This window comes from Corvus cornix, chromosome Z (assembly GCF_000738735.6).
Source record: "Corvus cornix cornix isolate S_Up_H32 chromosome Z, ASM73873v5, whole genome shotgun sequence".
Taxonomy (NCBI): domain Eukaryota; kingdom Metazoa; phylum Chordata; class Aves; order Passeriformes; family Corvidae; genus Corvus; species Corvus cornix.
This window is the reverse complement of record NC_046357.1, coordinates 13,221,726-13,246,761: the sequence shown is the minus strand read 5'-3', so window position 1 is coordinate 13,246,761 and position 25,036 is coordinate 13,221,726. Positions and strand designations below refer to the sequence as shown.

At 40.0% G+C, this 25,036-nt stretch overlaps 1 protein-coding gene across 2 annotated transcripts; it reads right to left on the bottom strand.

Moving 5' to 3' along the window:
• Positions 1–8,687: 8,687 nt before the first annotated feature.
• On the bottom strand, positions 8,688–23,743 carry C1QTNF3 (C1q and TNF related 3). 2 transcript variants are annotated; one of them, XM_019283274.3, is made up of 6 exons: positions 23,232–23,743; positions 18,139–18,250; positions 15,760–15,914; positions 13,072–13,201; positions 12,273–12,372; positions 8,688–11,154 (listed from the first exon to the last, which is right to left on the bottom strand). In XM_019283274.3, the coding sequence occupies exons 1-6, from the start codon at positions 23,517–23,519 to the stop codon at positions 10,995–10,997; spliced, it is 945 nt and encodes a 314-aa protein (XP_019138819.1). In that variant the 5' UTR covers positions 23,520–23,743; the 3' UTR covers positions 8,688–10,994. The 2 variants fall into 2 exon arrangements, with proteins under 2 accessions (XP_019138819.1, XP_010393452.1); XM_010395150.4 differs by having other exon boundaries at positions 23,436–23,735.
• Positions 23,744–25,036: the final 1,293 nt, after the last annotated feature.

The window sequence follows — 25,036 nt, the reverse complement described above, 5'->3', positions numbered from 1 at the left end:
AAACCAACCAGTGGGAGGCACCAAGTCAGAATAACAATTTAATAGGGAAATCAAAAAAAAAGGCAGAAAACACTGGTTCAGACTGACAGAGTCAGGATACAACCTGACACCCTGTTAGTCAGGGCGGCAGTAGCAGTCCAATAAGATGGTGGCTGCAGTCCTCCTGAAGTGGTGGATGTGGTTCTGTTGAAGCAGTGATCCTGTAGAAGGGTCTGCTCTTCCTCAGAAGGTCTAGTGGTGGCTGTGTAGCTCCTGTCCTCTGGGAATCCAGTGGAAAGGTTGTCTGTGGTGTTCGGAATCTCAGATTATATCCAGGATGGAATGCTTGGTTCCTCCTTCTGCGTGGAGCATCTCACAATGGGATGATGAGTCATGAGGCCAGGTGTTGATGGGCTCATTAACAGAAGATGGTCCGGAGGGAGTCATGGGGCAAGGCATTGACGGGCCATTAACAGAAAGATAGTCCAGAAGGAGGAGGCAAGGAAACACTGCCCCATCTGGTTTCAACAGCTCATGAGGATGGTAATAGAATACACTGCAACCCAGGACAAGCTGCTTACAGAAACACACATAAATCCAGAAAGGGTAATGAAACCTTTGGCATTGTATTGACACAGCTTTTCAAACTTAGGCCCTGCTCCCCGTATTTCAGGTTACCAGGAAGCAGACAGAGCAAAGAAGTCCTTAATTCAATGCTCATTTTATATATGTCTTTAAATTGGTTGGACTACAAAAATGTGTAAAGGCTGTAAATATGAATGCAGAATTTTTTCTCATTCTACAATAACAGGTCTGTCACTGGAATACTCTTCATTTTCTGTGCAAACACCAGGTCCTGTAATGCAGGCACTTATATCCACTGCTATGGAGCCACCCACAAGAAATGGCCAGGAGAAAAGTATTTGCATTTTCATTCAAATGAAGCTGGCTAGTTTAGTTTGTTATCCATCTCCCTTAGAGACACTATTCCATATAAGGGTTTGTTTTCACAGACATTGTGATGTTACTGTGACGCTAAGCTTCTCTGACTAATTTTCAGTTTCATTTGTCCCCTCACACCTTCAGGTCTTGGAGTGTGTGTTGAATATGAACAGACAATTTCTGTTGTGTCACCTTTGATTTCACCTGATGCTCCTTACTTTATGCCATATAAATAACACCATAATCACACACTGGATAATGTCTGGACTTTGCTATGGTTTAACTGAGCAGTCCTTTGCACTTGCTGTTCTGTTGTCATCCAGAGTTACAGTGGGTAATCTGTGGCAGAAACGTTTCAGTCAGAACCCTATTAAGTTATTTCAGTTTCAGGGAGGTGAGGGCAGCATTTTATGAGCATTAATTCCAATTTGAAAAATTGGATTTTGCCAAACCAAGGAATAAACAGGCATGGGAGAGAAACAGATATTCTAATCTAATGAAATGAAGGCTAATGATTTCAGTTCAGCAAACTCTCCTGAAGCAGCAAGTTGGCCAGCAGAAAATATATGTTAAAAACAGGGAGACATTCCCTAGCATAGGCTTGCAGTAAAAACAGTGTGATTTTCATCTATGTGATGCCATTTCATGTTTTTCATTAATAAGCAGCAGCAAACAGGAGGCTGTATGAATTCATCATTGCAGAGCTAATGGGTACAAGAAAGGAGTTGTTTTAGGATTGAATCCACACTGTGTCAGAGTGCTTTTGTGTGCTTTATTGAATTACATCAGTGAGTATTTACTGTGATTTATATCAACATTTCTTGCAGAGGTGCAGGCACTTTTGCAATACAGACTGCATGCCAGACTTTTACAGTTGGTCTCAGATTTGTTGGTTACAATTACCCTTACATTTCAGTCCTTTGGAAAAATACTAAGGAAGCAAAGTGAAGTTACAGCTGTACACAGACTTTTGATTCTCCTCTTTCACATGTATATTGTTTACAATTTAGTCCATCCTAATGCATGGTTAAAGAAATACTGGTATCTCTACAGTTTATATTGGTTTTGTTAAATGAAAAAGCAAAAATTACTCTTGTCTGTTATAATATTTCAAATCTTGATAACTAAAATTGCCTAAAATTGTAAGTAGCAGGTGAAACTTCTCTAGTAAATTGAAAGATACCTGCATTAAACTGAAATTGAGAACTTTAAAGATTCTCATGGAATTTATGACGGTAGTTCTGTGTCCCAAGCTTGTCAAAGCTTTCAAGCACGGTTGCCTTATCCCAAAGCTTGCATTTGTGCCTTGCCTGAATAGAAGCTGCGCTCCATTCACAACACTTCTTGATAGCCACAAAGATGCTGTAGGGGATACTCCGCATTTCTGAGGTTGTATCTTGTGCTGTTGTGAAAGATGCTGTGCCCTCTGCAATGTTCTTGCCAAAAGCAGCACCTTAATCTCTGCAATTTCAATAGATTCATCAGCTTGGAGCGTCTCTTTGCCTTTCTATGTTCTCTGTGTCTGTGTGAGTGTGGATTTGCTGCTTGCTCTCCTAAATGTACATCCCACCATACAGCAGCAAAAAATCTATCCTGAGATCATTATACCCTTCTTAAGAAGCTGTGAATTCATGCTGCTTGAGAATATGACTCTGTCTGTCTGAAGTTATGAATTACAGATGTAGAAATAAAAGCTCTGTCCCATCCACAAAAAGTAATTGCAAAAGCTGCCCTGTCCACTAAAATTGACATATTCTAGAAAAGGTACAGTTTGCAAGTTCTTTTTAGTCCAGTCAGTCATTGAGGTGGTGATCTGTCTCACCTGTACTGAACAGGCTTTGTCTTTAACTTTCAGAATGTCAGAAATTTGCCCTCTGATACTCTGGTAAGTAGGAGAACAAATTACTGATGCTTGTGATAGTGATTTCTGTACTTTGGACTTTAACCCTTGTACCTGAAGCAAAATATTCTCCATTCCTTTGAGTCACAGCTTTTAGTATTACTGTGCTTTCATGATTTAGATTAAGAGAATGGCAAGAAGCTTTATATAGCTAATCTTTATTTTTGGTAATCAGAAGAAAATAAATATTTTCCTGTGAGTTTATTATTAACCACTCTTGCGGAGATTGGAAACTCTAGGCCAGGGTTATTCCCAAATTTTGTTTGCCTGAATACTGAGCTTGAGGTCTGTGCTGAGCACCACATGTACTCCTGTTTGGCCATCCTGCCCTAACTTACCTCCAGTGAGCCATTCCTGCCAGATAGCACTGTCTCCCACATTCACCAGAGAAAATTTCTCCTGCATTGCTTGGGCGATGGATTGAGAAACTTTTATATTTATGGACTGTTTCCATCATCTTGCCCATGAGCCATTTATTGTCTGCCTTATGGCATACCTAATATATGTTACTTATTTTGTGAGCCTTTAATAATTTGACAAAGCAAGCATTCTGAGGAGCAGGTAATCTTGGAGGAAAGAAGGTATTGACCTGAAGTGATGCAATATTTGAAAGATTTTTCTCAAAACAACCATGCTTCTACTATTTTCTAGTTCAAAACATGCACAGGAGACAAATTAAATTCCATCCAGCACTTCCAGCTGCAGACCAGGACTTTGCACATGGCAGCATGGCACAAATTCTGAGTTCCAATTTCCTGGCCTGAAATTCAAGTCTTTGCAGACTTCCTTGACTTTCATCATCTTTACTATGCTGTAAGAGCCTGGAGTGCTTTTCTGTCAAAAAATTACCAGGATTGAAAAACAAAGCTCTTAGAAACTATTCTAAAAGGAAGGTTGCTGCTGTTAATTTAATTCTGCTGATCTTTCTTACATACTAATGTGCACTATTTTCTACAGTAAAGGCGCTTTGTTTAACTGTACATTTGGATGGAGTCTTTGAATGAAGATGTTCTGTATATTCATTTCGTGGTGTCATATTGCCATGGTATATGGGCAAGTCCTTATTCAGCAAGCATCTTACACATGCTGCTGGACAGGGCCAAGAAGTAGCATGTGACTAGATGATGGGAGGAACACATTCACAGGAAACAGAAGCTGATATGTCAAAGATAATTTGAACATGGGTGTTTCCACTCTTGGTGGTGTAGCAATGTGATTCTTTTAAAACACTGATTCTTGTAGAATTTTTCTTTTTATGTCTGATGGATTGTTTCCAGAAAAGCAGGAGAACAGCCCTCCATTTGTGCAATTTTTCACCAGTTAATACAAGGAGTCTCTTTGTTTAATAAAATCTTGTCCCACACGGGTTTTATTATTCTGTGAATGTGTTCATGGAGGACGGCCTGCCCTGTTGCAAATGCAGATGCACAAAATTGAGCCTCTTCCACTGTCATCCTTAAGTCTTCATTTCAACCTCCATGCACTGACTTCATCAGTCCACTGGCAGAAGACTGGAAATTAACTGGGGGCTGCAGATGGCCTAACTCCTTCTAAAACTGTGTGGTTTTACCCAAGAACTACAGGAGCTCTTGCCCCTTGGTGTAAGAGGGATCTGATCATACTAGGAAATGCACCTTCTATCAAGTTCTTTTAATTTATGAGGATAGTTTCTAGAGTTTGTGACTTTCTTTGTTGGTATCTGAGCTGTTACAGTGGGGATTCTGTAACACAATGTATCAAACAAGGAGGCCTGTGGAAAAGAAATATATAAGGACCGATTCTTGATAGATGTTTCAGAGATGTTTGTTTCTCCAGCCACATGGCCAGGATCTGCTGAGGAACTGAGGCAATCACGGGACCCGAGGGTCCCTGCCCGCGCAGGGGAACACAAAACAACCAATGGGAACGAGGCTGAGCAGGGGCAGGGAAACACCGTGCCTCCCCCCAGGGCCCCTCTCCCAGGGCTACATGGCAGGGGGAGGAGACCCCGACATTTCACCTGTTTATTTTTAACAAAAAAGATTTAAAACTTAATATTGAAAACAACAAGAACAGTTTCAAAACAAAACAAGCCACCCTCCTGAGTCTTTGAATGTCCAAACAGATTCTCTGGAACATCTTAAGGCTGACAGAAGGGAGACAGAACTCTCTGAGCATGCTTTGTGGGGAAACTGAGGCAGGAGAGGGTTTAATTTCTTCCCTCCCCCTTTTCATCCCTCCCTCGGCATCAGAGAGGGATTTTTGGGGAAACAATTGGCAAAGGCATGGTTTTGTGAGGGAAACCATGGGTGGAAAAATGGATTGGGAATACACTGGGGGTAATAGGATATAGGGTAAAAGGGAAAGGTGGGATTAGGAAAGGGAGACTGTAGGGGGGGCTTATAATGGAGATATTGTCTAACATGACTACGATTTTTAGCATATATACTGCCTTTTACAGGAACACCATCAGGCCCAGTGACCTGTGCTGCTTGGAATCCTTTTCTAGCTTGTACAATTTTGAATTCCACCACCTCTCCATCTCCCAAGCTTGGGATGTATTTTTCAGGGTTATTCTTTTTAATAGCAGTTCTATGAATGAATATGTCTTGCTGGTTGTCACATCTCATTATAAAACCATTATTTTGTTTAACATTATACCATTTTACTGTTCCTAAAACCTTAGCTACGATGATTTTTTCCTTTTTCCAAGTGGCTGCTGTTTTCTGTCCCACTGCATTTTTGCTTTCTCTTTCGCTTGCTCCTGTGTTGGAATTGCCAGGGCTGCTAGTGCTGCCGGGGCTGCCGGAGCTGCTGGTGCCTGCGCGCTCTTCCCGGGGTTGCATTCGGGGCTGCGCGGGCCGGGCCGGGCCGCGCCGCTCAGTTCTCCGTGCGTCGCCTCCTCTGGTCGCAGCTTCGCTGCCGCTGCCAGGCACTGTACCCACATCTCGGCCGGGCCCCCGAGCGATGACCCCCCCACGCCCTGCTCCAGCGTGCGTTTTGGCTGGGCGCGGCTCTGCTCCACCGCCGCTGCCGCCAGCTGCTGCCCGCGCGCCGCCCCTCTCGGCCAGGCGTTCCCGGGGCTCGCTCCACCACACGCTGCATGGGGCCGTGCGGGCACCGCTGAGTCCCGCTGCTCCTGCCATGCCTCGCTCCGCCACCGACACTGCGGCTCGCGTGGCTCCGCCCGCACGCGGGAACTGCCTCGCTGCTGCTCGCAGAGCACTCGGTGCACGTGGCCTGGGTCACACGGTCCCTGAGCCAGGCTTCCCTTCGCCAGGACACAGCTGACATTGCTCAACAGTCTCGGTAATTAAATAATATTCATGAAAATATTCTTCCATCGGCATATATTTTGACTCCAGTATTAACTGTGTCCAAACAGTGTTCCAAAAGTCTTTGGTAAGAATTAAATCCCAAGAAACATAGAAAAAGTTCTTAAACAACCATGCCAGGAAGTTTTTCAGTTCCTTTTGAGCTTGAATTAAGCTAAAATTTACAAATTGTTGTTCAAGAATCTTTTCAAGTTTAAGATAAATGTCCATATGAGGCTCTGAGAGCCAAGAGTCTTTCCACGGTTCCTCCATAGTTTAGAGATGGAACAGCAAAACAAAAACAAGAAGAGGAATCCAAAGTTTCTTTACTCACACATCAGTCGCTTAGGGATCGGGGATCGCTCTGCCTGCATTATCCACCATTTGCTACAGTGGGGATTCTGTAACACGATGTATCAAACAAGGAGGGCCGTGGAAAAGAAATATATATGGACTGATTCTTGATAGGTGTTTCAGTGTGGAAGGTATCTTTTCAGCTTTATACTGGCTAGCGCTTGTATTTCAATGCCTTAGAAAGCTTCGAGCAGCCTAGAGAGGTAGCATGGGCGATCTAGCACTTTAGTAGCTCTAAAATTGGTACCTGTATCAGCTGCAAAGCAAATACCATTAGCAGAAGCAAAGAGGGAGAAATATAGATCCCTGCTCACTCAATTTCCTGCAGTTAGAAGCTTTCAAATGAGAGAGACAACCAGAGATGTTCACAGGAAGATAGCTGAGCTAAGAGAGAGGGTGGAGCCTCCCCTCCACCATCTTTTATTCGGAGAAGGGGAAAGGGGCGGACTGGGGGCGGACCCGGGGCGAGCGGCCAATCAGACACTGCTGAAGAGTCTGAGTTACATTTGGTTTTGCCCGCGCTTAGAACAAAGGAGCTCGGAGCACATGGGCAGGAGCACTTGTCTTTGGGAGGGGGAGGGGAAGCTCAGAACAGGCAGCAACATTTCAGAGAGATGTTTATTTCTCCAGCCACATGGCCGGGGCTCTGCTGAGGAACTGTTCAATCATGGGAGACCTGAGGGTCCTTCCCCATGCAGGGGAACACAAAACAACCAATGGGGAAGGAGGCTGACCAGGGGCAGGGAAATCCCATGTCTCCCCCCCAGGGCCCCTCTCCCAGGGCTACATGGCAGGGGGGAGGGACCCCGACACTGAGCATGACAGCCTTTTGTTGCCTCAGATTTTTAGATCAGAACTGATCACCCAGGTTGTATTTTCTTTGGTTGTTGAAGCAGAACTAACTGCACAATAGAGAAACTTTGCTACTTACTCACCAAAATTAAGAACTTAGGTATTTTCACAGACCACTCAACGGCTCCCTGCATGTTTTGTCCTTGTGTGATTTTTTTTTCTTTTATTCTGAGCTCAAAAGAATCATTTTAGTAATCTGAACTAAGGAGGCAAAAAATGTTTTAATTCAAAGCCACTTTTATTAAAAACTGCTTCAGAAGACAGCAGGTTGTAACGTAGGAAATTCAGTGAAAGAGAGGAAGGTGAAAGATCTGAGTGGGAAGTTTGTTCCTTGTTTTCTCTTTAGAAAAATACTGCTTTATTTAATGATTTCCCATTGGCTCACAGGCTTTTCAGTGAGGCTGAGACTGCAAACTGTTGTCAGTCTAAACTACTTCTTCAGAATCAAGTCAATCAGGCCATGGACTAATTTCTGAAAGTAAAACCATATACTTCTTTCTTTTCTCACAGATTTCTAATTAAACTTCTTTCTCCTTTCTTTAAATACCACTAGAGAAACTGGGACCCAGACCTATAACATTTTCCCACAATTTGGTTTCATTCTAGTTCATGTTTTTCTTGCACAGATGTTGTGTTTTACCCCCGGCAAGGGGATGCACCCAGCACCTCTCAAGTTGCACACAGCCCTGTTTTGCAAAATGCAGCAATTAATGCTCATGACGTGGCTGGAGATGAGAGCTGCTGCCCTGCAAGGATGTCCCAGGCAAGGACAGCAGTCCCTGGAACTCTGGGGGAAGGGAGGACCAGGATTTGGGAGTGGTGTTTCAGAGAGAGCAGAGCTCAACTTGGCTCTGTGTAAAGAAGCATTTTCTCTTGCCAGGATGCCAGTGCCTACCACAGAGGCAGAATATCACCTACCAAACCACAGCTCTTATGGCAGGCAGGGGCTTGCAGGTCTTGCCAAGTTTTGGTTAAATCGAGGAGCTCAGGGAATGGGAGAGATACAGGCTCATTTTAGCAAAGACAAGAAGCCATTAAGTATACTCCAAATTACAGCTTTGCAGTTTCCAGAAGGTTTCTCCATTGTAACACAAATTACAAAACAGCATGTATTTTGTAACAGAGGATGAAAGTCTGTGACAGAAGACATTTTGTCTTGAGCATCTGCTAAGCCAGAGGCTTTCAATTATCAGCAGCAATGGAAAGATGACTAATCTTCATGAACATTTCTGAGGAAAAAAATCATATCTTCCACATGACTTACTGAATATAAAGCTTGTTAATTTTTAAGAACAAGAACACATACACACACATATTCACATCAGCTGCTGTATTTTGAAGGATCTTCCTTTTTCCTTTGAAAGAAATTAGTATGTAAGTTAACTATTTATTTGTAAAGTATTATGACACTCAGTCAGCAGAGATTGCATGCAATAATTTTGCAGAGAAAAGACTGCAGAGATTTCATTCAAAACCCAGGAAGTTTTAACCTTTATGTAAAAAACTGTTTAGCTTTAACCTTGGAACTGAGACCAGACTGCTCTTTGTTTGTCAGAAGCTTTTGTGGTAATTCTTAGTCACTTTTCCCTCTTAGCAGGCCAAGTTGCACAGAACTCGTGAAGACAACACAAAACATGACCTTCTTTTATATTATGACCATTACAGTAGATCATAAGATAATAAGGAGCTTAAAATTAGTGTATGTCTTACAGTTTCTAAGTGCGTTATTCTGACCAAAATGGCTTAAAACGGCCTTGTCACAAAGGAAAAGTAAGTCCCCAAAGGAAACCTTACAGATTTAAATTTTATGTATATATGTGTGTATATATGTGTATGCACGTGTAAAATAAATATATTTTAACCCTTAATACTGGCTTTCTCCCATTCAGTAGCAAAATGAATGCTTAGGAAAAGCATATTAAAAATAACATCCCTCCATTATCTCAAAATGGTAATGTCCTTGGTAAATATGGATATGAACAAACCAGTATGGTTTTGTAACCATTAATCTTTATTGGATAAATGTATGTTTTACAAAGTAAGCTTAACAAAATAACATGGTCTCAGGTTTTAAAAACCTGCATGGCGCAAACCTGACCTAAGTTCATAAAGAAATGATAAAAACTCATCCAACAACATTTCATTAAAGCTAACATTTTCAGTGGTTGATGCATAAAACTAAAAAATCACAAGTCATAATCATCAAGTATCAACATGCATTTTTCTTCATAAGATGTGGTTACATACACTAGGAACGTGTACAAGGACATACAAATTTGTAGGGCAAATTTTGATTCATTTGCTCTATTGTTGTGCTACTGATACCTGCATCCAGTATAAAAGAATTTCAAACAAATGTTTTCCTAACCCCACCTTCTTGTACATTAATGGCAGGTAATGTCTGATTAAAATGTAATGTCTGTTAAAAAAGAATTTATATTTCATTAACTTACGTATGGAGAGCCAGAATAAGATACATTCAAACTTCAGTATTGACTTTGATGCTTATTCAGAGGAAAATAGCAAGACAGAATTTCAGGTACCCAAATTTTGAAAAGCCAGTGACAAATATGAATGCTGAAGAGTGGCCCAGTGTATTGGGACCAGAGCTTCTGAGCCAGCCAGCATTTGCTTTCACCAGTTAAATACTGAACTGGCTTAGCTGCTGCTGCTTTGCCATGTCTTTTCCTGAAATACTGATTCTTGGAAGGCTGCTAGGAAAACTGTTTCAACAACTTCACTGTTAAGTAAATATGCAATATTATAAGGTACATCCTTCTGAAGGAGCTCCAAACACCACAAAGTTTGTGTATCTCTGTGCTGTTGGCATATCCTGATTTCTCTAGCATATATGCCTCTGCTTTGACACCCTGCATTTAGTTACATCAGGTTTTAAAAATTCTAAGGCTAGGAGGAAACATTACAGTTCCCCTGCCTGATCCCCTTCACACTGCAAACTAAATTACCTTAGCTTCAAGCTGCTACTAAGGCAAGAATTACTAACACTCTTCTTCTAAGAGAGAGAGAGTAAGCATAAATATATGCTAAAAATCTGTGAAAAATGACACCAGATACGTCTTCAGAGGTTTGAGATGGGAATGCAATAAACCTGAATCCTTGACATCTGTATTTTCACATTTTTTTCTTCTATTTGAGTTCATTCCAATCCAATACAAACTTCTTCCTTTAGATCTGGTCTCACCTGAGCCTGCTTATAATACATTCAGGCCTGTTTCATGGTGCAAACTTAAATGAACATGTAACGAGAACTGAATAAGTTATTAGGAAATTTTGAAACAATTGTTCAGTTCCTGACATGTACTTAATTAGCGTATATTTAGAGATGAAATTGAATTTATGTAAACTGCTCTTTAAATTCTTTAAACTCCTTTTCCTTTTTTTTCATTCACTTTTGGGGAAGAGAGGAATAGCAACATTTAATGATTCAATAGGTGCAACCCAGATGACATCTGTGTGTCATCTGTGAATCTGTGTCAGCTGCCCAATGTATTCAGCTGATCTCTGACACACAAGTAGCAACACATTGCATCAAAACAAAGCTTCTTCATCCTCCAATGTTGTAATGTTATTTCACAGTCCAGTGAAAAATACCAGTTCCAAAAAAGATTTTTCTTCAGATAAATATCCATTGGGTTGTTTCCTTTTTTTTTTTTTTACTTGGTTTCAAAAAGAAGAAACCCAGCAAAGGTGGAGAAGCGTTGATGGTCCCCATGGAGGGCTCCATTTCCCATTCGCAGCCAAACTTCATCTCCCTTGGCGAGTTTTAGGACTGCACTATTTCCTGAAGTATCTGCTTTCCCTTTGGATTCATAGCTAAGGATGAATATTTTAACAAGTCAAATTTTTGTTTGTCAACAATGATCAAGCAAATAACTTAAAAAAAAAATCCAACAAGTACATTGTTATCCTGAGAAAAATTTTCTTGAAAGGCTTGCCAACATTTTTTCAGCTTTATAAGGAAATTTTGACAACTTTCTGCATTTGATCTCCTAGTCAAATTTTGTACCTCACCTAAGTGCCTTCTTTTATTCCTTTCTGAAGTTCTGGAATTGTAACTTATTTTTTTCCAGGACACAGGAGCAATTTTTTCATTTAAAATGAAACTCCGCCCACTGATCACAACACTACAGATTTCCTGTGATGCTTTTTTTCACTTGAATTCATCCCAGCCAATTTTAAAAGCCTCCAGGCCAGGAGGCTGACATGAGTTGAGCCCCTGTGCTGCCAGCATAGGCAACGAGCAGAGACAGGCAGCTTGCTCCGTCCTGAGCCTTTCATTGGAACATGGATACATTTGATGAGGGCTAACCTCCTGGCTTTGCCTGAGTGTTGGTCCCCTTTCTTCCACTTCTTGCCTTTTCTAAAATCAATGCTTCAGGGGGAAGAGAAATGAAGCACTTCTTTTGCAGAAAAGTTCTGTTGGGGATGAAGCAGCCTCTGGTGGTGTGCTAATGATAAAAAAGCCAGTAAATGGAAGACCTTTGCTTCTTACTCATCCTTACTACTGCAGTATAAACACTTTCTAACTTTAAAGTAAATTGCTCTGCCCTCATGTTAACAAGACTGTAACTAGTCACTGAACACTTCATTATTTCCTTTCTCTGGCAAACCAAATGAGGATGAAGATACATTTTAGCAGAATGACAACATGATACCACTGAACTCCAACTGTGACTTGCAGTGCTAACTCCTTTCCCCGGACTTTGAGGAAATTGTGATCAAGGCTGAATTTTAAGTCTGGGATCTGTGGTGTGTGTGGTCCTAATATGCAAGCTGAGGATGGCAAAATAAAATAGTTTTCCTTGTTCATTATTTTACCCTAGAGAGTTTCTTCAAAAAAATGGAACAGTTGTATGTTTCTTGAAATATGAGCAACCTATCACATCCATAGAAATGTTTTTTGCATTAAAATGGCCTGGCCCTTTACTTACCTATATAAGCTGAAGACTGTATTACCATTATGCATCAAGTACACGTACACTTCCTCCACATCTTCATGTTTCATCATATTGAAGGTGAAGAAATACACCCCTGAAAAAGTTATAAAATACAACTTGTTTGTTTCATAGAGAGAAGTAATCATGCTGCAGATTTGTGCTTCTTGCTTAGAAAACATAACAGCTGCGGACAAAACTGCCTTCCAGTTGTCAGCAGATATTTTGCTTCTGCTTATGGTGTTCCAAAATCTGATTAATTTTAATTCTGCATATAGCAGGGGTTGTTCTTCCTGCACCACAGCTGCATAAGAGGGGAGATTGATGCAGCTGAAAAATAACCCATGAACTGTAATGCTTCACTTCCACCACACAGCTGTTGCAGGTCAGCTCACAGCTGAACTGCTTTGGGGGAAGATGGGAATGAAGAGACTGACAAGAGGCAAGAGGTGGAGGAGGCAACTGGGAAGCTGCTGCTGCTGCTACTACAACATGAAGGCTGTGGTTCTGTCATCGCAGTGGCTGAATGGCTAGGAGTCACAGCAAAGCAGACAGTCCTGCTCCCTCCCCAGCCCTGGCCATGCCTCTTTCTCCTGCCTTTGTGTCAGCACTAGTCTTACTGGCTGGCAAGACCTCTCTTGGCTTGCTCGGTTTTTTTAATTCACTTTTCTGGAAAGTAGGTAACAAGAGCTATGCAGAATGAGTGTAAAGGCAGTTAAGTAGTGTCTCATCCTTACTGACAACATTTTTCCCTATGGCTCCAAGAATTGCATTATTTTGTTTTGCAAATGCTCACCATTCACTGGAGCACCAAATCTCCCGGTCATGACATCAAAAAAATTCCCAACATTGGTTTCAACGCTACTGAAGATGATCCCACTATTCTGGTTGCTGAAGTGAGTAGCCATCGAAGCCATGAATGCGACCTGCAAAAATCCAGTTCTTATTCAGGCAGTTGTTCATGAAAAGCACATGTGTAGAGCAATCAGGTACAGATTTCTCCCTGTATTTGCAGTCTGTTTATTTTCCTGACAGATGTTCTTCTAGGGCTTGCTCCAAGGTCAATAAACTCCAGTTAACAAAACTTCCATTGAATGAAACTGGAAGAAGACTAGGGTTCTCATATTCAATTGGACTATTCATGACTGTAAAGTAAGCGTATGGTCAAGTGTTTGCTGTTTAGAACCTTAATTTCAGATTTTATTTACTTTTAAGTCTTGCTAGAATGATGCAACAGCAACATGGTATTGAAATGGATGGTGTTTCTGACAAAAGGGTTTTATATAGTTTTTATGTATTCCCCAATGCATTTATACTGGATATTGCTTTTAACTGAATGTGTGAAAATAAATAATGCTCAGTAAAATCCATGCAGATTAGTGTTTCTTGCTAACTACTTTAGAGATATATAAAGCACTTTTAAAGCACTTTCCCTCTGGAAGTGCAGCAGCTGGGACTCAATATTCAATGCTTTTTCTCTCTTATCAGTTACCCTCAGTCTTGAAAACAGAGGGTGGTGGAGACCAAGAGGGGAAAATAAGAAAATGAAAACTGCTTCAACTTCATGTTTCACTTCTTGCCATAGAAATGTTTCATGGGAAGCAGTGCAAAATATCCCACACTGGACAACTTAAATTACCCTCAGCAAGATACCAGGAAATGACACTGACAGCTGGCCTGGTCAGGGAAAGGACTGACCTTTTCTGTAAGTCTGTCATTGCTCCCTCATTATGTCAGTAAATGAGGTAGCATCAGAATTGCTGCACCTTGTTGTCAGAAGGTCACATAGAGAATTGGCTTTTTATTTCCATCTCAACTTCTTAAATGACAAGTGTTCAACTGCAGCTGTTACTGCCCATCACAAAAATGACATTTTTTTGTGAGATTCCTGCTATGCTGGTATTTAAAAAATAAAAAACCAGCCCAAACTCCTTTTGATTTCACATCCAAACCAGAACAAAACCAAAACAGACAGTCAAATGCAAGTCTGGATCCAACAAAGGAAATCGTTAGCCATCTGTTCAGAAATTTAAGGAGCTCCAGATGTGATCTGAAAGCTTGGGCTGATTTTCCTTACCCCTGCATGGATGCATTTTCTATGACGGCAAATTGTTAATGTCTTGCTTCTCAGCCAGGATCACATCAAAGTTCATCATATGTTAAAGGAAAGCAGCTGCAGTTGCAGATTGATGGAATTTATTGCTTTTGTCTAGATTCCGTCTCACAGACTCTTTGACCCTGAGCTCCTTTTTGTAGGCTGATCAGAAGAGCAGAAAAGTATGTCCTTTCTCTCTAGGTTTTGTTATGAAGTAGCAGGTCAACATGGATACATGAAGTTTTTCAAAATAATCCTGTACTTAAAACAGTATTGTATTCAAAAGTGTTTTCTTCTATACCCCCACTGACTTTAAAATTCTTAAGTGTGGTGTTAAGAAATAATATGTTATACTGTAAGCATTTTTAAACATGTCTGTTTAAAGAAATGATGGAATTTTACTTGGAAAAAGGTATTACAATATGACCTTTTATTATTCATCCTCTCATTACTTGGTTTTAATTACATTACTACCATTATGTTTTTGTAAGAAAAAAAATAGTGGTAGTTCATTTCCAAATTGCAAAATGACATCTGTTGAATGTAATTAAATGTATGTTTATAAGATATTCACCTATACCATTAGTGTAATTGTATATATTTCTACATGCATATATTATATATGTGCATATATACGAATATATGTATCTGTGTGTATGTGTGTGTGTGTATATATATATATATATATATGCATACACAAGCTCTCTGCCATCTGCCGGATTCCTGGGATTTGAAGAAGCTCTAATGCAAAAGCTGTGAGATTGTGCCAACACGACAGTTGAGCTTGACAGCTCAGGCTTGAACCCGGGTTTTAATGCTCATCTGGCTTTTGAGTTTTTCATTCATAGGCAGAATCTACATGGCCCCAAACATATTTAAAGTATCTAGACATATAAATATACAGATAACTACTGAGGGGTATTTTTCGAAACTAAAGGACTCTATCTGCACTCAGAAATTTTGAGCCCATACTTTGAGAAGCTGGATATATGTGCTTCAGCCTGGCTGCCCTGAGAAACATGACTCCTTTACTGTTTTCATATGCTGTGGGAAGTGCAATTATTTATGTGATACATCTTGGTAGGAAAATGATAGTCCCTGCTATTCTCCTTTAATAACCCAGACACTGGCATTTTGCCCTCAAAGGAAAGCATATATGCTTCTTCCTGCCTATTTCTCAGCTGGATTCTGAATAAAGCTTTTATTTTCCAGAAAGATCTGGCAAAGCACATTTTTCAGTCAGGACAAGGGCTGTATATGCCTTTTACAGTATTAATTTACAGGAGGATTTGCTTCTTAAGTATCTTACAGTAATAAGGTGCTGGTTTACAGTGAAGAAAACCATAATCTGAGATTTGCAGCAGCCAATATGAGCCAGAGATGTTGTACCTGCAGCTCTGGGGGAATCCCAGGGTAACCTTTCTCGCCTTTGGGCCCATGATGTCCACGCTCTCCTCTTGGTCCCATATCTCCTTTGTCTCCTTTCTCACCTTTGGCTCCTTCCTGGCCAGTTGCTCCATTATTTCCATTGTTTCCATGATTTCCTGAAGGGAAACAAAGCTTTCTGTTTTATTTAAAGAATTTAACACATTTTAACAGATAAGTGTGACAGGGTCCTCTTCCACAGTTTGCAACACATGTAGTCTTCGGTGCCATAAACCCCAGGTTGAGCTGTGATGGATAAGAAACTGCTGTGTGGTCAAGCTGAAGGTGAAGGTTTTGGTGAACAAGTTTCCAGAAGGACACTGATTTTAGGAGTTTACCCTCATGTTGTTTTGGTGTTGCTGTATAAACTGGTGATGTCTCAAGTAATTGCTTTGTAGGGGAGATGTGCAAGAAGACCTCAGCAGACACAAGGCTCAAGGAAAGCAAAAGTCACTTTCTATTGACACATACCAGGTAGCCTGCAGAAGCACTTTTGCTTTTCCTTTAGTATAAAAACTAATTTCCTGGTAATTTAAGTCAATCATGAGAGACTAACATAATTTTGAGTAAGATTTTTCTATCTTTAGAACACATCCACACAAATCATGAATGGCTGTATCGTTAAAGTTGCTAAAATCTGTGCTAAAAACAGGACAGTGTGCATTCTCAGGGTGCTGGTTAGCTTAAAGGGGTTGTTTGATTGCATAGTGCTAGATTTAAAGAGAGACAAAATTTTTATAATCAAACTTTTCTGAGATGGCTTTGTATGAGTAAATGAGTAAAAAGACTCATTATAAAATATACATCTGCAGTATTACTTACTTCCTGGTGTTTACTGACTAAATTACTGAGCAAATGTCTATGCAGCTGACAGGATTTTAAATTTGGCTAGAATCACTGAACAATTATTATGCCTCCTACAGCAAAAGCCTGATCTTTCGGCTCAGGGGATTAATAAATGTCATCATTGTTCTAATTCTACCTGAATTGAAATTAGGTACTTTGACACTCTGCTTGTTCTTTGATTATTCTCTCTGGTTACAAATTTACAAGAAGAATAGTGTTGTTTGAGATCAAATCTGATGATGAAGTGATCCTTCAGAGTTTTTCTATTAAGAAAAAAAAAACGCACTTCAAATGAGGAAGACAAATGGTGAAAGAAATTATACACATTTTTGTTTAGATAGAGGAATCTGCAGCTCTTAATAAGAATCATTCTTTATGTGAAGCCAGAGCTGCTCTACCGGTTCAAAACAGAGGTCTCCAAGCAACATTTGATTCAATCAAGGGGGAAAACAACTGCTGTTATTCCCCTTACAGGCACAACAACATGAAATCTAGCAAATGAAGGAGACAGGAATCCCAGGGTGCAGAAGGTTGCTGCCAGATGTATGTTTGTGGTATCCTGCCGTGACAGAAAGTGGGACTCAGACATATGAGGGAAGGGAAAGCTGGGACTAGGCCACGTGCTGGTATATCCACTGCAGCCTTGAAAATATGGGTCTAGTATAAGATTGTATCCTGTTTCTAGGAAGCCAACACTTTATTAATAACTAATGGATCACTGAATTGCATTTTTATTGTGATAACAGAAAATGTAAGCTTTTGAAAAGGAGGCAAGTCTGTCTTTCAGTGACCTGTTCATTTATGTTGTACCTCTGCTTTAGGAATGGTAATTTCCAAATCCCTGAAGATAGCTGCTGTAACAAAATTACACCAGCATGCAACCAACATTTTCCCTTCTCTAGGCTCTTCTATTTCCATATAAATTATCAGATCAGAGTATACAGTTTTCTTGTGTAAGCTGTTCTTCTGTGCACATTTTTAATGTAAAAAAAAAAAAAGAAAATTATTTTTTATTATCGAAGACAAGATGAAAGAAGGAAGTGAAGGAATTTACATGAGAGAACAGAAGCATCTGTGTTTCTGTAAAATATTGGCTATCAGTATGCTAGATGAAGAAAAGCCCTTGAATACAGTGCACAGTAACACAGCCAGATATACAAAGGTGATCACAATAATCAGCTCCAGGGAACAAGTTCTTCCAAATTTCATGGGAACTGCATGCTGCTTTAAGAGAGACCAATTTTCCCTAGGGGGGTAATAAGATTACTTTCAGTATGAATTGTGAAAGCTGAATTTAATAACAAATAGGTTTTCAATGGAAAATACCTTAAAATATAACTGAAAATATCTGTCTTCTCTGAAATTATAGAAAAACTTGTTCCTGAATCTGTCCCCAAATACTGATGTTTGGACCATTCTCTGGTATTTCATAGAATAACCTGTAATTTATGGCCTGAAATTAGACTGAAGAAGAAGTGAATTTAACTTCATCTTTACCTGGCATCCCAGGGGGCCCGGGAGGTCCTGGGGGCCCTTGGTAGAGTCGAACTCCAAAGTCACCTCGGCAGCAGGAACTGCAGTCTGGATTCTGTGGTCCAGGCTGGGGGGGCTAAGTGCACAAAAATAAGCTTTAAGTAGCTCATTCATGGAGGACATCAATCTTATGCATGTCGGTTACAGGGTCTTCATTATATGTTTCTGTTTATATACTTGGTAAGTTTTCAAAACAGTTCTTATCTGGCATGAAATTCTCACATAGCTGGGTTGTCCCTGAAGATGTTATTTTTGGAAGATTTAAAGGAATAGCTCTCAAAGCGTTCAAAGAGCTATACAAATATTAAAAAAACAACTTGTCGTGTTAAATAATGAGGGCTTTGAAAATAAATTAATACCAAATAATGAAATTTAGATGACTATTTCAATTAGATTCACATCCTGATCCCACATTTGAACTGACCTTTGATGACAAACATGCCTATATACAACAAGTGGTAGGACACAAGAGACTTGATTTGACTTTCAGCAACGAACTATCCTCCACTAAACATAAATAAAACTGTGTTGGACCACCCAAAGAAGATATTAAAAAAGTCTGTGCATCATATTCCTCTTCATGATCCCAGACCTGTGTATTTACAGGCTACTAAACTTGGGAGAACCTAAAGAAGTGCCAAGACAAAAGACAAAACTTTGAACTTACCACAAGACAAGGTTGTTAGGGGCTTTTGATCATTTTTAGTGGTGAATGTGTAACTATATGCTGACTAATATAGCAGCATTAATAAAATAATGCGTTTATTATGTACAGCTCAGCTACTGTAGTAATCAGTTTAATAATGGTTTTGTTTAAGTGGTTTTCTTTTCCATATTATTGTATTTGTACTAATGGAGACTCATTCAATTTTGACTGGATTTCATGACTTAGTTATCATAGATCTTCCAGTAGGTCCGCTGAGGCCAAGGTCCAGTGTTTTGTTTTATTCCTCTACTTCCTCATTTGTACCTCTTGTTTCTTTTCCCCTACAATTCTTTCCTAATATCTTGAGATGCAAACCTGCAGTTCCTAAAATCTGGAGAGGGATAATTACACCAGTCCAACTACTACTTCTACTTCATTCTACTATTCATCTTCCTTCCCCTTCTTTTCCCTCATCCTTATCATTGTCAAATTACTTGCCTGATGCAGACTTACTGGTTTAGTGGCAGAAAATGAGCCTCTGGCAGGATGGGAGCTGTCAAATGAACACATAGATGTGCTGTATTGCTGCCCTCAGTGTCATCAGTGATGTCATCTGAAACTTTCTGCCTATGTTTTGGACAATACCAAGCACACCCCCAGAATTCATTCATTTCAGGAGGCTTAGGAACTTACAGATACAGAAAATTCATTTCATGTCACCACCACAATGCTTCAACTCTTCCAATGAGACGCACGCCCTGTCCAGCTGGAGCCAGTGATGGTGGAGTTACCATGGGAATAAAGGCCAACTTTACTGCTAAACAAATATCCTTCATATTCAAAGAGTTATGCAAAAGTTAAGACTTGCCAATGGGCAGAAGGGCTTCATATTTATGGGGTTTTGTCAAGGCTATTCTTTTAAGCTTAATTCCAGACAAGGTCTATACTTAATGAGAAAAGTAAGTTCTGCCTCTTGAACTATCTCTTCCTGGAGAACCTGTTTGTATTTTTCTGGCTGTTTTGTCTCTTCGAGTTGTTAGGAAGGACATAACTGACAATCACCCAATACATTTTTTATAATTTTCCTAATATGAGAGAAGAAGCAGCCCTGCTTTCAGCTCATTTTCAGTCCTTGAAAGGGAGCCAAGTACAAGAGGACTGGAATTGTGCAAGCATTTTGCACCCCCTAAAATAATAACATTGATTGTTGCATTGAGATTAAAATCTCCACCTTTTTTTAGATAGTGCTTCATATTCACGTTAAATGGGAAAGTAAACTAAATACACACCTGCCAAGAGCAAGTAAGTCATATCTGCCTAAAAATATCCAAAGACGTAGAATGGTGGATTGTAACTGAGGAAATACATGAATTCAATGAAGTGGACTGCATGTGAGACTCTCTGTGCAAATGTGATTCGCCTTTTTCACACAATGCATTGAAATCCCGAACTGTATTAGAGAACCAGCTATTTTATCATAAAATAGATACAAGTGTTGGTCATAACCAAGTGCTATTACCTCTAAAAAAGCTAATCAGGTTCTTAGGTGTGAAATAAGTCAAGTCCTGCCAGTCTGGTTGTATGCAACAGTTCCACTGACTTCAAAATAGCTACTTATGCAGGTCTTAAATAATTAACTTACTATCTTTACTGATTTTTTCACTAGGAGAAAAAAAATTGTTCATGGTCAGCTGCCAAGGATGATGAATATTTAGGATTTTCTTTTTAATATTTAAAAGCAGAGAACTTCATGAAGAGTACATTTAAAGGAAAAATGTGTTCCTATATTAAAATTACACTCAAACGTGACATAGAGATTAGTTGCAGTCTACTTGCCAAAGGCATCCTTTGCAGCCATTTGTGCATAAATTGTGTCAGCGAATCTTTGGCTTTGCTGCCAGAACATGAATGTGATTTAGGAGCTTGTGAAATGCATCTGACACATTGATATCCTAATACTGATAGAAAGCTGGAAGTATTTCTGAGGCTGTTTGCTGAATTTCCCATGATTTAGTATATAGGAGAATCATCTAGGCAACAGATGGTCTATAAAATTCCCTTAATTTAAAGCTGTGAACGAGTCATAATTGGAGACCCAGCCCTTTCTGACTTCCCAATTAATTTTATGAGTTTCTGTTTTATTGTCTAAAACAACGCAGAAGACAGGTGATGTACCTCCACCATTCTTGGCTTCTGTTCTGAATGTGAAATAGTCAGTCTCTGTGGGCACTAAGGCCCTCCATGCCCTTTCTCTAAGCAAAGAAACAAACAAAAGTTGCCAAAATGCAGGATAAAGCACTGCTTGGGTAGCGATATTTAAAGATTTTCAAAGAGCAACCTGAAACGGAAAAATGGTCTGTCATAGCTGTCCCTAGTCACTAGGAGTTCTTGTTCTTGAGAAATATACATTATATTTTACATGAGTTGGAAGAAGTGTGGAAACTGGCCTTGCACCCAGTGCAGCAAAGACAATAACAAAGACAAATGCTATCATCTCTGTCCTACAACAGGGAATGGACTCTTTAAACACTTTAAAACACTTCAGCAAGAGAGTGAAATTCTTCTCTTTAGCCTCTCTTTAGCTGGATAAAGTTATTCTACCTAAAACAATCAAGAAAGTAGGAACATAGGAATTGAACAGTTTCCATATAGCTCAAGGGGAAGAGAGAGATTTGACATGAATTAAAACATGTCAGTGCCACCTTTGTTCTTCCTATGCCTAAAAATTCCTGGAGTCTGGAAGTGGAAAATACGTATTGTGTAAGCCACTCTGTGATTGATTATCCCTGTCATGCATCTGCTAGTGCTCCATTTCATTTTAGTAAGCCAAAAATCACATCATTTCCCCAGAAAAGATTGCTTCTTGGAGATGGGCTGGCAGGTAAATGACTGCCATCAGCTGTACTCAGACTCGCTGGGCTCATTTTTAATGTCACAACCAGTTCCCTCAGCAGGCAGTTCCAGACAAGTTGCATTAAACTCTCTGATGAGAGACACATGCAGCCCAAACATAGTGACACTTTCTGTGAGGGAGAGTTTGAGCCCTAAAAAGTTGTAGTTTTACATTAAATCCTGCATTATCTGAAATTGTATAGGGTTAAAAGGGAATCTTTTGTCCCTGGTTTGCAGTACACAGCTGCAGAATTCTCCCTGTAGTAAAGAGGTCTGCACACACTAGCGGGCTCTTTGGACTGTATACCTTATGTTTTACACAGTTTATATTCTGCTAACACAGTTTAACATGCCTACAGTTAAATATCTGTTTTGCTGAGTGCACTGGAGGAACATTTAACTCCTGCCTGAGAAATACAAAATGCAAAGCACTGTGAAGTTTTAATACAGGGAATACAGTGGTGTATTAAACCTATTCCCATACTTGGATGTGTTTCAGTTCTTCAAGACCAGAATAAGATTAAAATCAAATCTTTTCTCTGCTTATCACGACACAGCTTATTATTCGACATTTATGTGCATGTCCTTGATTTTGGCAATTCAAAATATCAAATTTTGATCTGAAAAAATTTTAAAACCCCAGATGATAAAAGGTGAATTATACAGGACTGAAACATTTGTATCAGCTGTATGAACAAAGCACTCATGTTCCTGCTGTTACCAAAACACATCGGTCAGAAAAACCTCTTCGAGTGGAATTTTGTTTTGCCTAGTGCTAGAAAAAACTTCATCTTCTGCCCTTCAGATTTTTTTCTTTCAAATTTGGACTGCAGTGTTTTGTGTATTATCTATTATGCCATTTTCCTGGTTTTATAAACTAATGACTGTAAAGTGCCATGAAAGGCATAAAAAGATTCCCAGTTTAAAATGCAGATACTGCAGATGATTTAGAGTTTCATTGTGAGCCTTTTTTCTTCTTAAACTCTCAGTTGATTTATATTATTAAATCTACTCATTACACTAGTAAATATTTTTTTCAAGCTACTCCTTAGAATAAAATTTTTGAACATTCAGAATTTCATTATGTTTGTCTCAAGCTCAAGAGATATACTTTAAAGACATCATTTTCAAGTAAAATTATTCTCTGCTAATTGAACCTCTCCAAATACCTCTAGAAATTCTGTAATTTTCTTTCACATCCAAATGAGTTAGCAATATCTAAAACCTTGGTACATTCAATAATTAATACCTTGGGATAATTAAGACACTGTATTTCAGAATTTCACGGGTTCCCACTTTCAACAGAAAAAAGCACTGCTGCCTATATTGAAATCAGTGTCCCCAACCACTGCTGGTTCTACCAGCTCATTAAAAGATCCTATAAAGCAACCCAGCAGGATACAGACCAATACACAGCTTTAATAAAATTATTTCATAAATATACCACTAATAATGTTAGCAAAAAAATAAAATATCTCATTAGCTTTAAAGATATCTTTATAAGATTAATTCAGAGTACCTGGACTCTATCTGAGGTAGTCAGTTCTACATCATCTACCTCTGGTCTCAGGACTTTATGGTCTGTAGATGTGCTATTAACAACAGTCCACTCTATTAGTTGATTCCGCTGTTTCAATATTTCCCTGCTTCTGGAACCTTTGTGACCAGTCTGGTGGTGACTTTGCAATATTTTGGCCACGGGTTTATAAGATCTTCTGCTCACCTCCATGTATTCATCTTGACACAGGCAAAATGGAAGAAAAAATAAAGCCAGTAGATGCCAACTGATGAAATCCTTCTCTGCCATGTTATTCAAAATAATTTTTCAGGAGTCCAGCAAATGCCTTGCAGAAGTAGAACCTCTTTGCTGCACCAGAAGTTATGTGGTCCCTTCAGCTTTTCCACTAGTAAGCCTGGCACGGAGACCAGTACCAGGTTTTATACAGTTGCATGCAATAAATAAAACTAAAAATGCCAAAGTGACAGGATCCTTCATCCAAAATCAGTCATGCTCCTTTAAACAAACCAGGCATTATTCACCACTTCACTACCACAAGGAAAATTGATTTGTATGCTGGAAATGACCACAGCATTTAATGGACTCCTGTGGTTCCTATTTGGGGGCATTAAAAAAATGTAGCACCTTTCCTTTGGCATGTTTTTGTTTAAGTGTGAAAAAATGTGATGGAAATGGGGAACATGTGGCTAATGGTTTACGCTCCTTGATTAGACATGGAAAGGCTGTGAATTCACACTCTTAAATGTTTTTTGGACACAGTCACCTTTCTTATTTGCCAGGAAATTCACACACACAACTGCGTCAGCCCAGTCCGAAAAATCCTTCCAAAAGCAATTAGGAAACAAAAGCACAAGAGGAGCTTTTGCATATGATCCTGACCCAGTGGCTGTTTCTAACTATGCTTTTCATTCACTAGAAGAAAAATATTGAATTTCTGTCAGTTGGCCACCAGTGGAAGGAGACCGGGTAAGTAGCTTTAAAAAACTGGGTTGAATTCAGATTCTCAGAGCCCCATTTCTCAGTATTTCAACATACTTGGCCAAGTAGTATTTTCTCTCTTGAGTTCCTAATGTTTTCCTAAATGTAATTGCCAAACCAAGTCTTGTGTTTTCACTGCCAAGTAAATATAAATTTACCAGGGGCTTCTTTCAGACTAAAAGAATCAAATTATATGTATATAATAATAATATCTGACACAGGCTGGCTCAAAAGGTTGAGCTCTGGCATGCCCTCGGTCAGAGGGAACACAGCGTCACTTCCACAACGTCCTCAGGGAACGCCTTCGGTGGCAAAGCAGGGTGCAAGGTAGACGCGCGTGCTGCTTCCTCCTCAGAGGAGGCGCGACAGGCAGCCGGTGTCTGGGCTCGCATCAGCCTGGAGGTAAAGGAATAGAGAGGGGCCTCTGGTGTGGGTTCCAAATCAGGTTTATTGCCGGAGGGTCCAAGGACCAGAAAGGCCCCAAGGGAAGCCATGCATGGCTTTTTAAGGGGGGGTGGAACAAGGCAGGGAAAAGGGAAGCAACCAGTGGAGTACAACCAAGGGGGAGGATACAATTAAACTTGAACCAATGGGGAAAACAGGGAGGCGGGAGTCACAACAGGAAACTAATGAACAACTGAGAAAAGGAGAAATTTCTAGACCAGGGGGAGGTAACTTGGGTCCGAGAACCACCCAGGGGGATGCAGCTTAGACCTCTGAGCCGTCCCACGATCCGCCCTCTGACCCTCTGTCATGGGCAGGGAAATCCACCTAATGGATGGCCCTGACTTGAGTGGCACGTAACAATCTCAGCTCCTGAGTGAGCT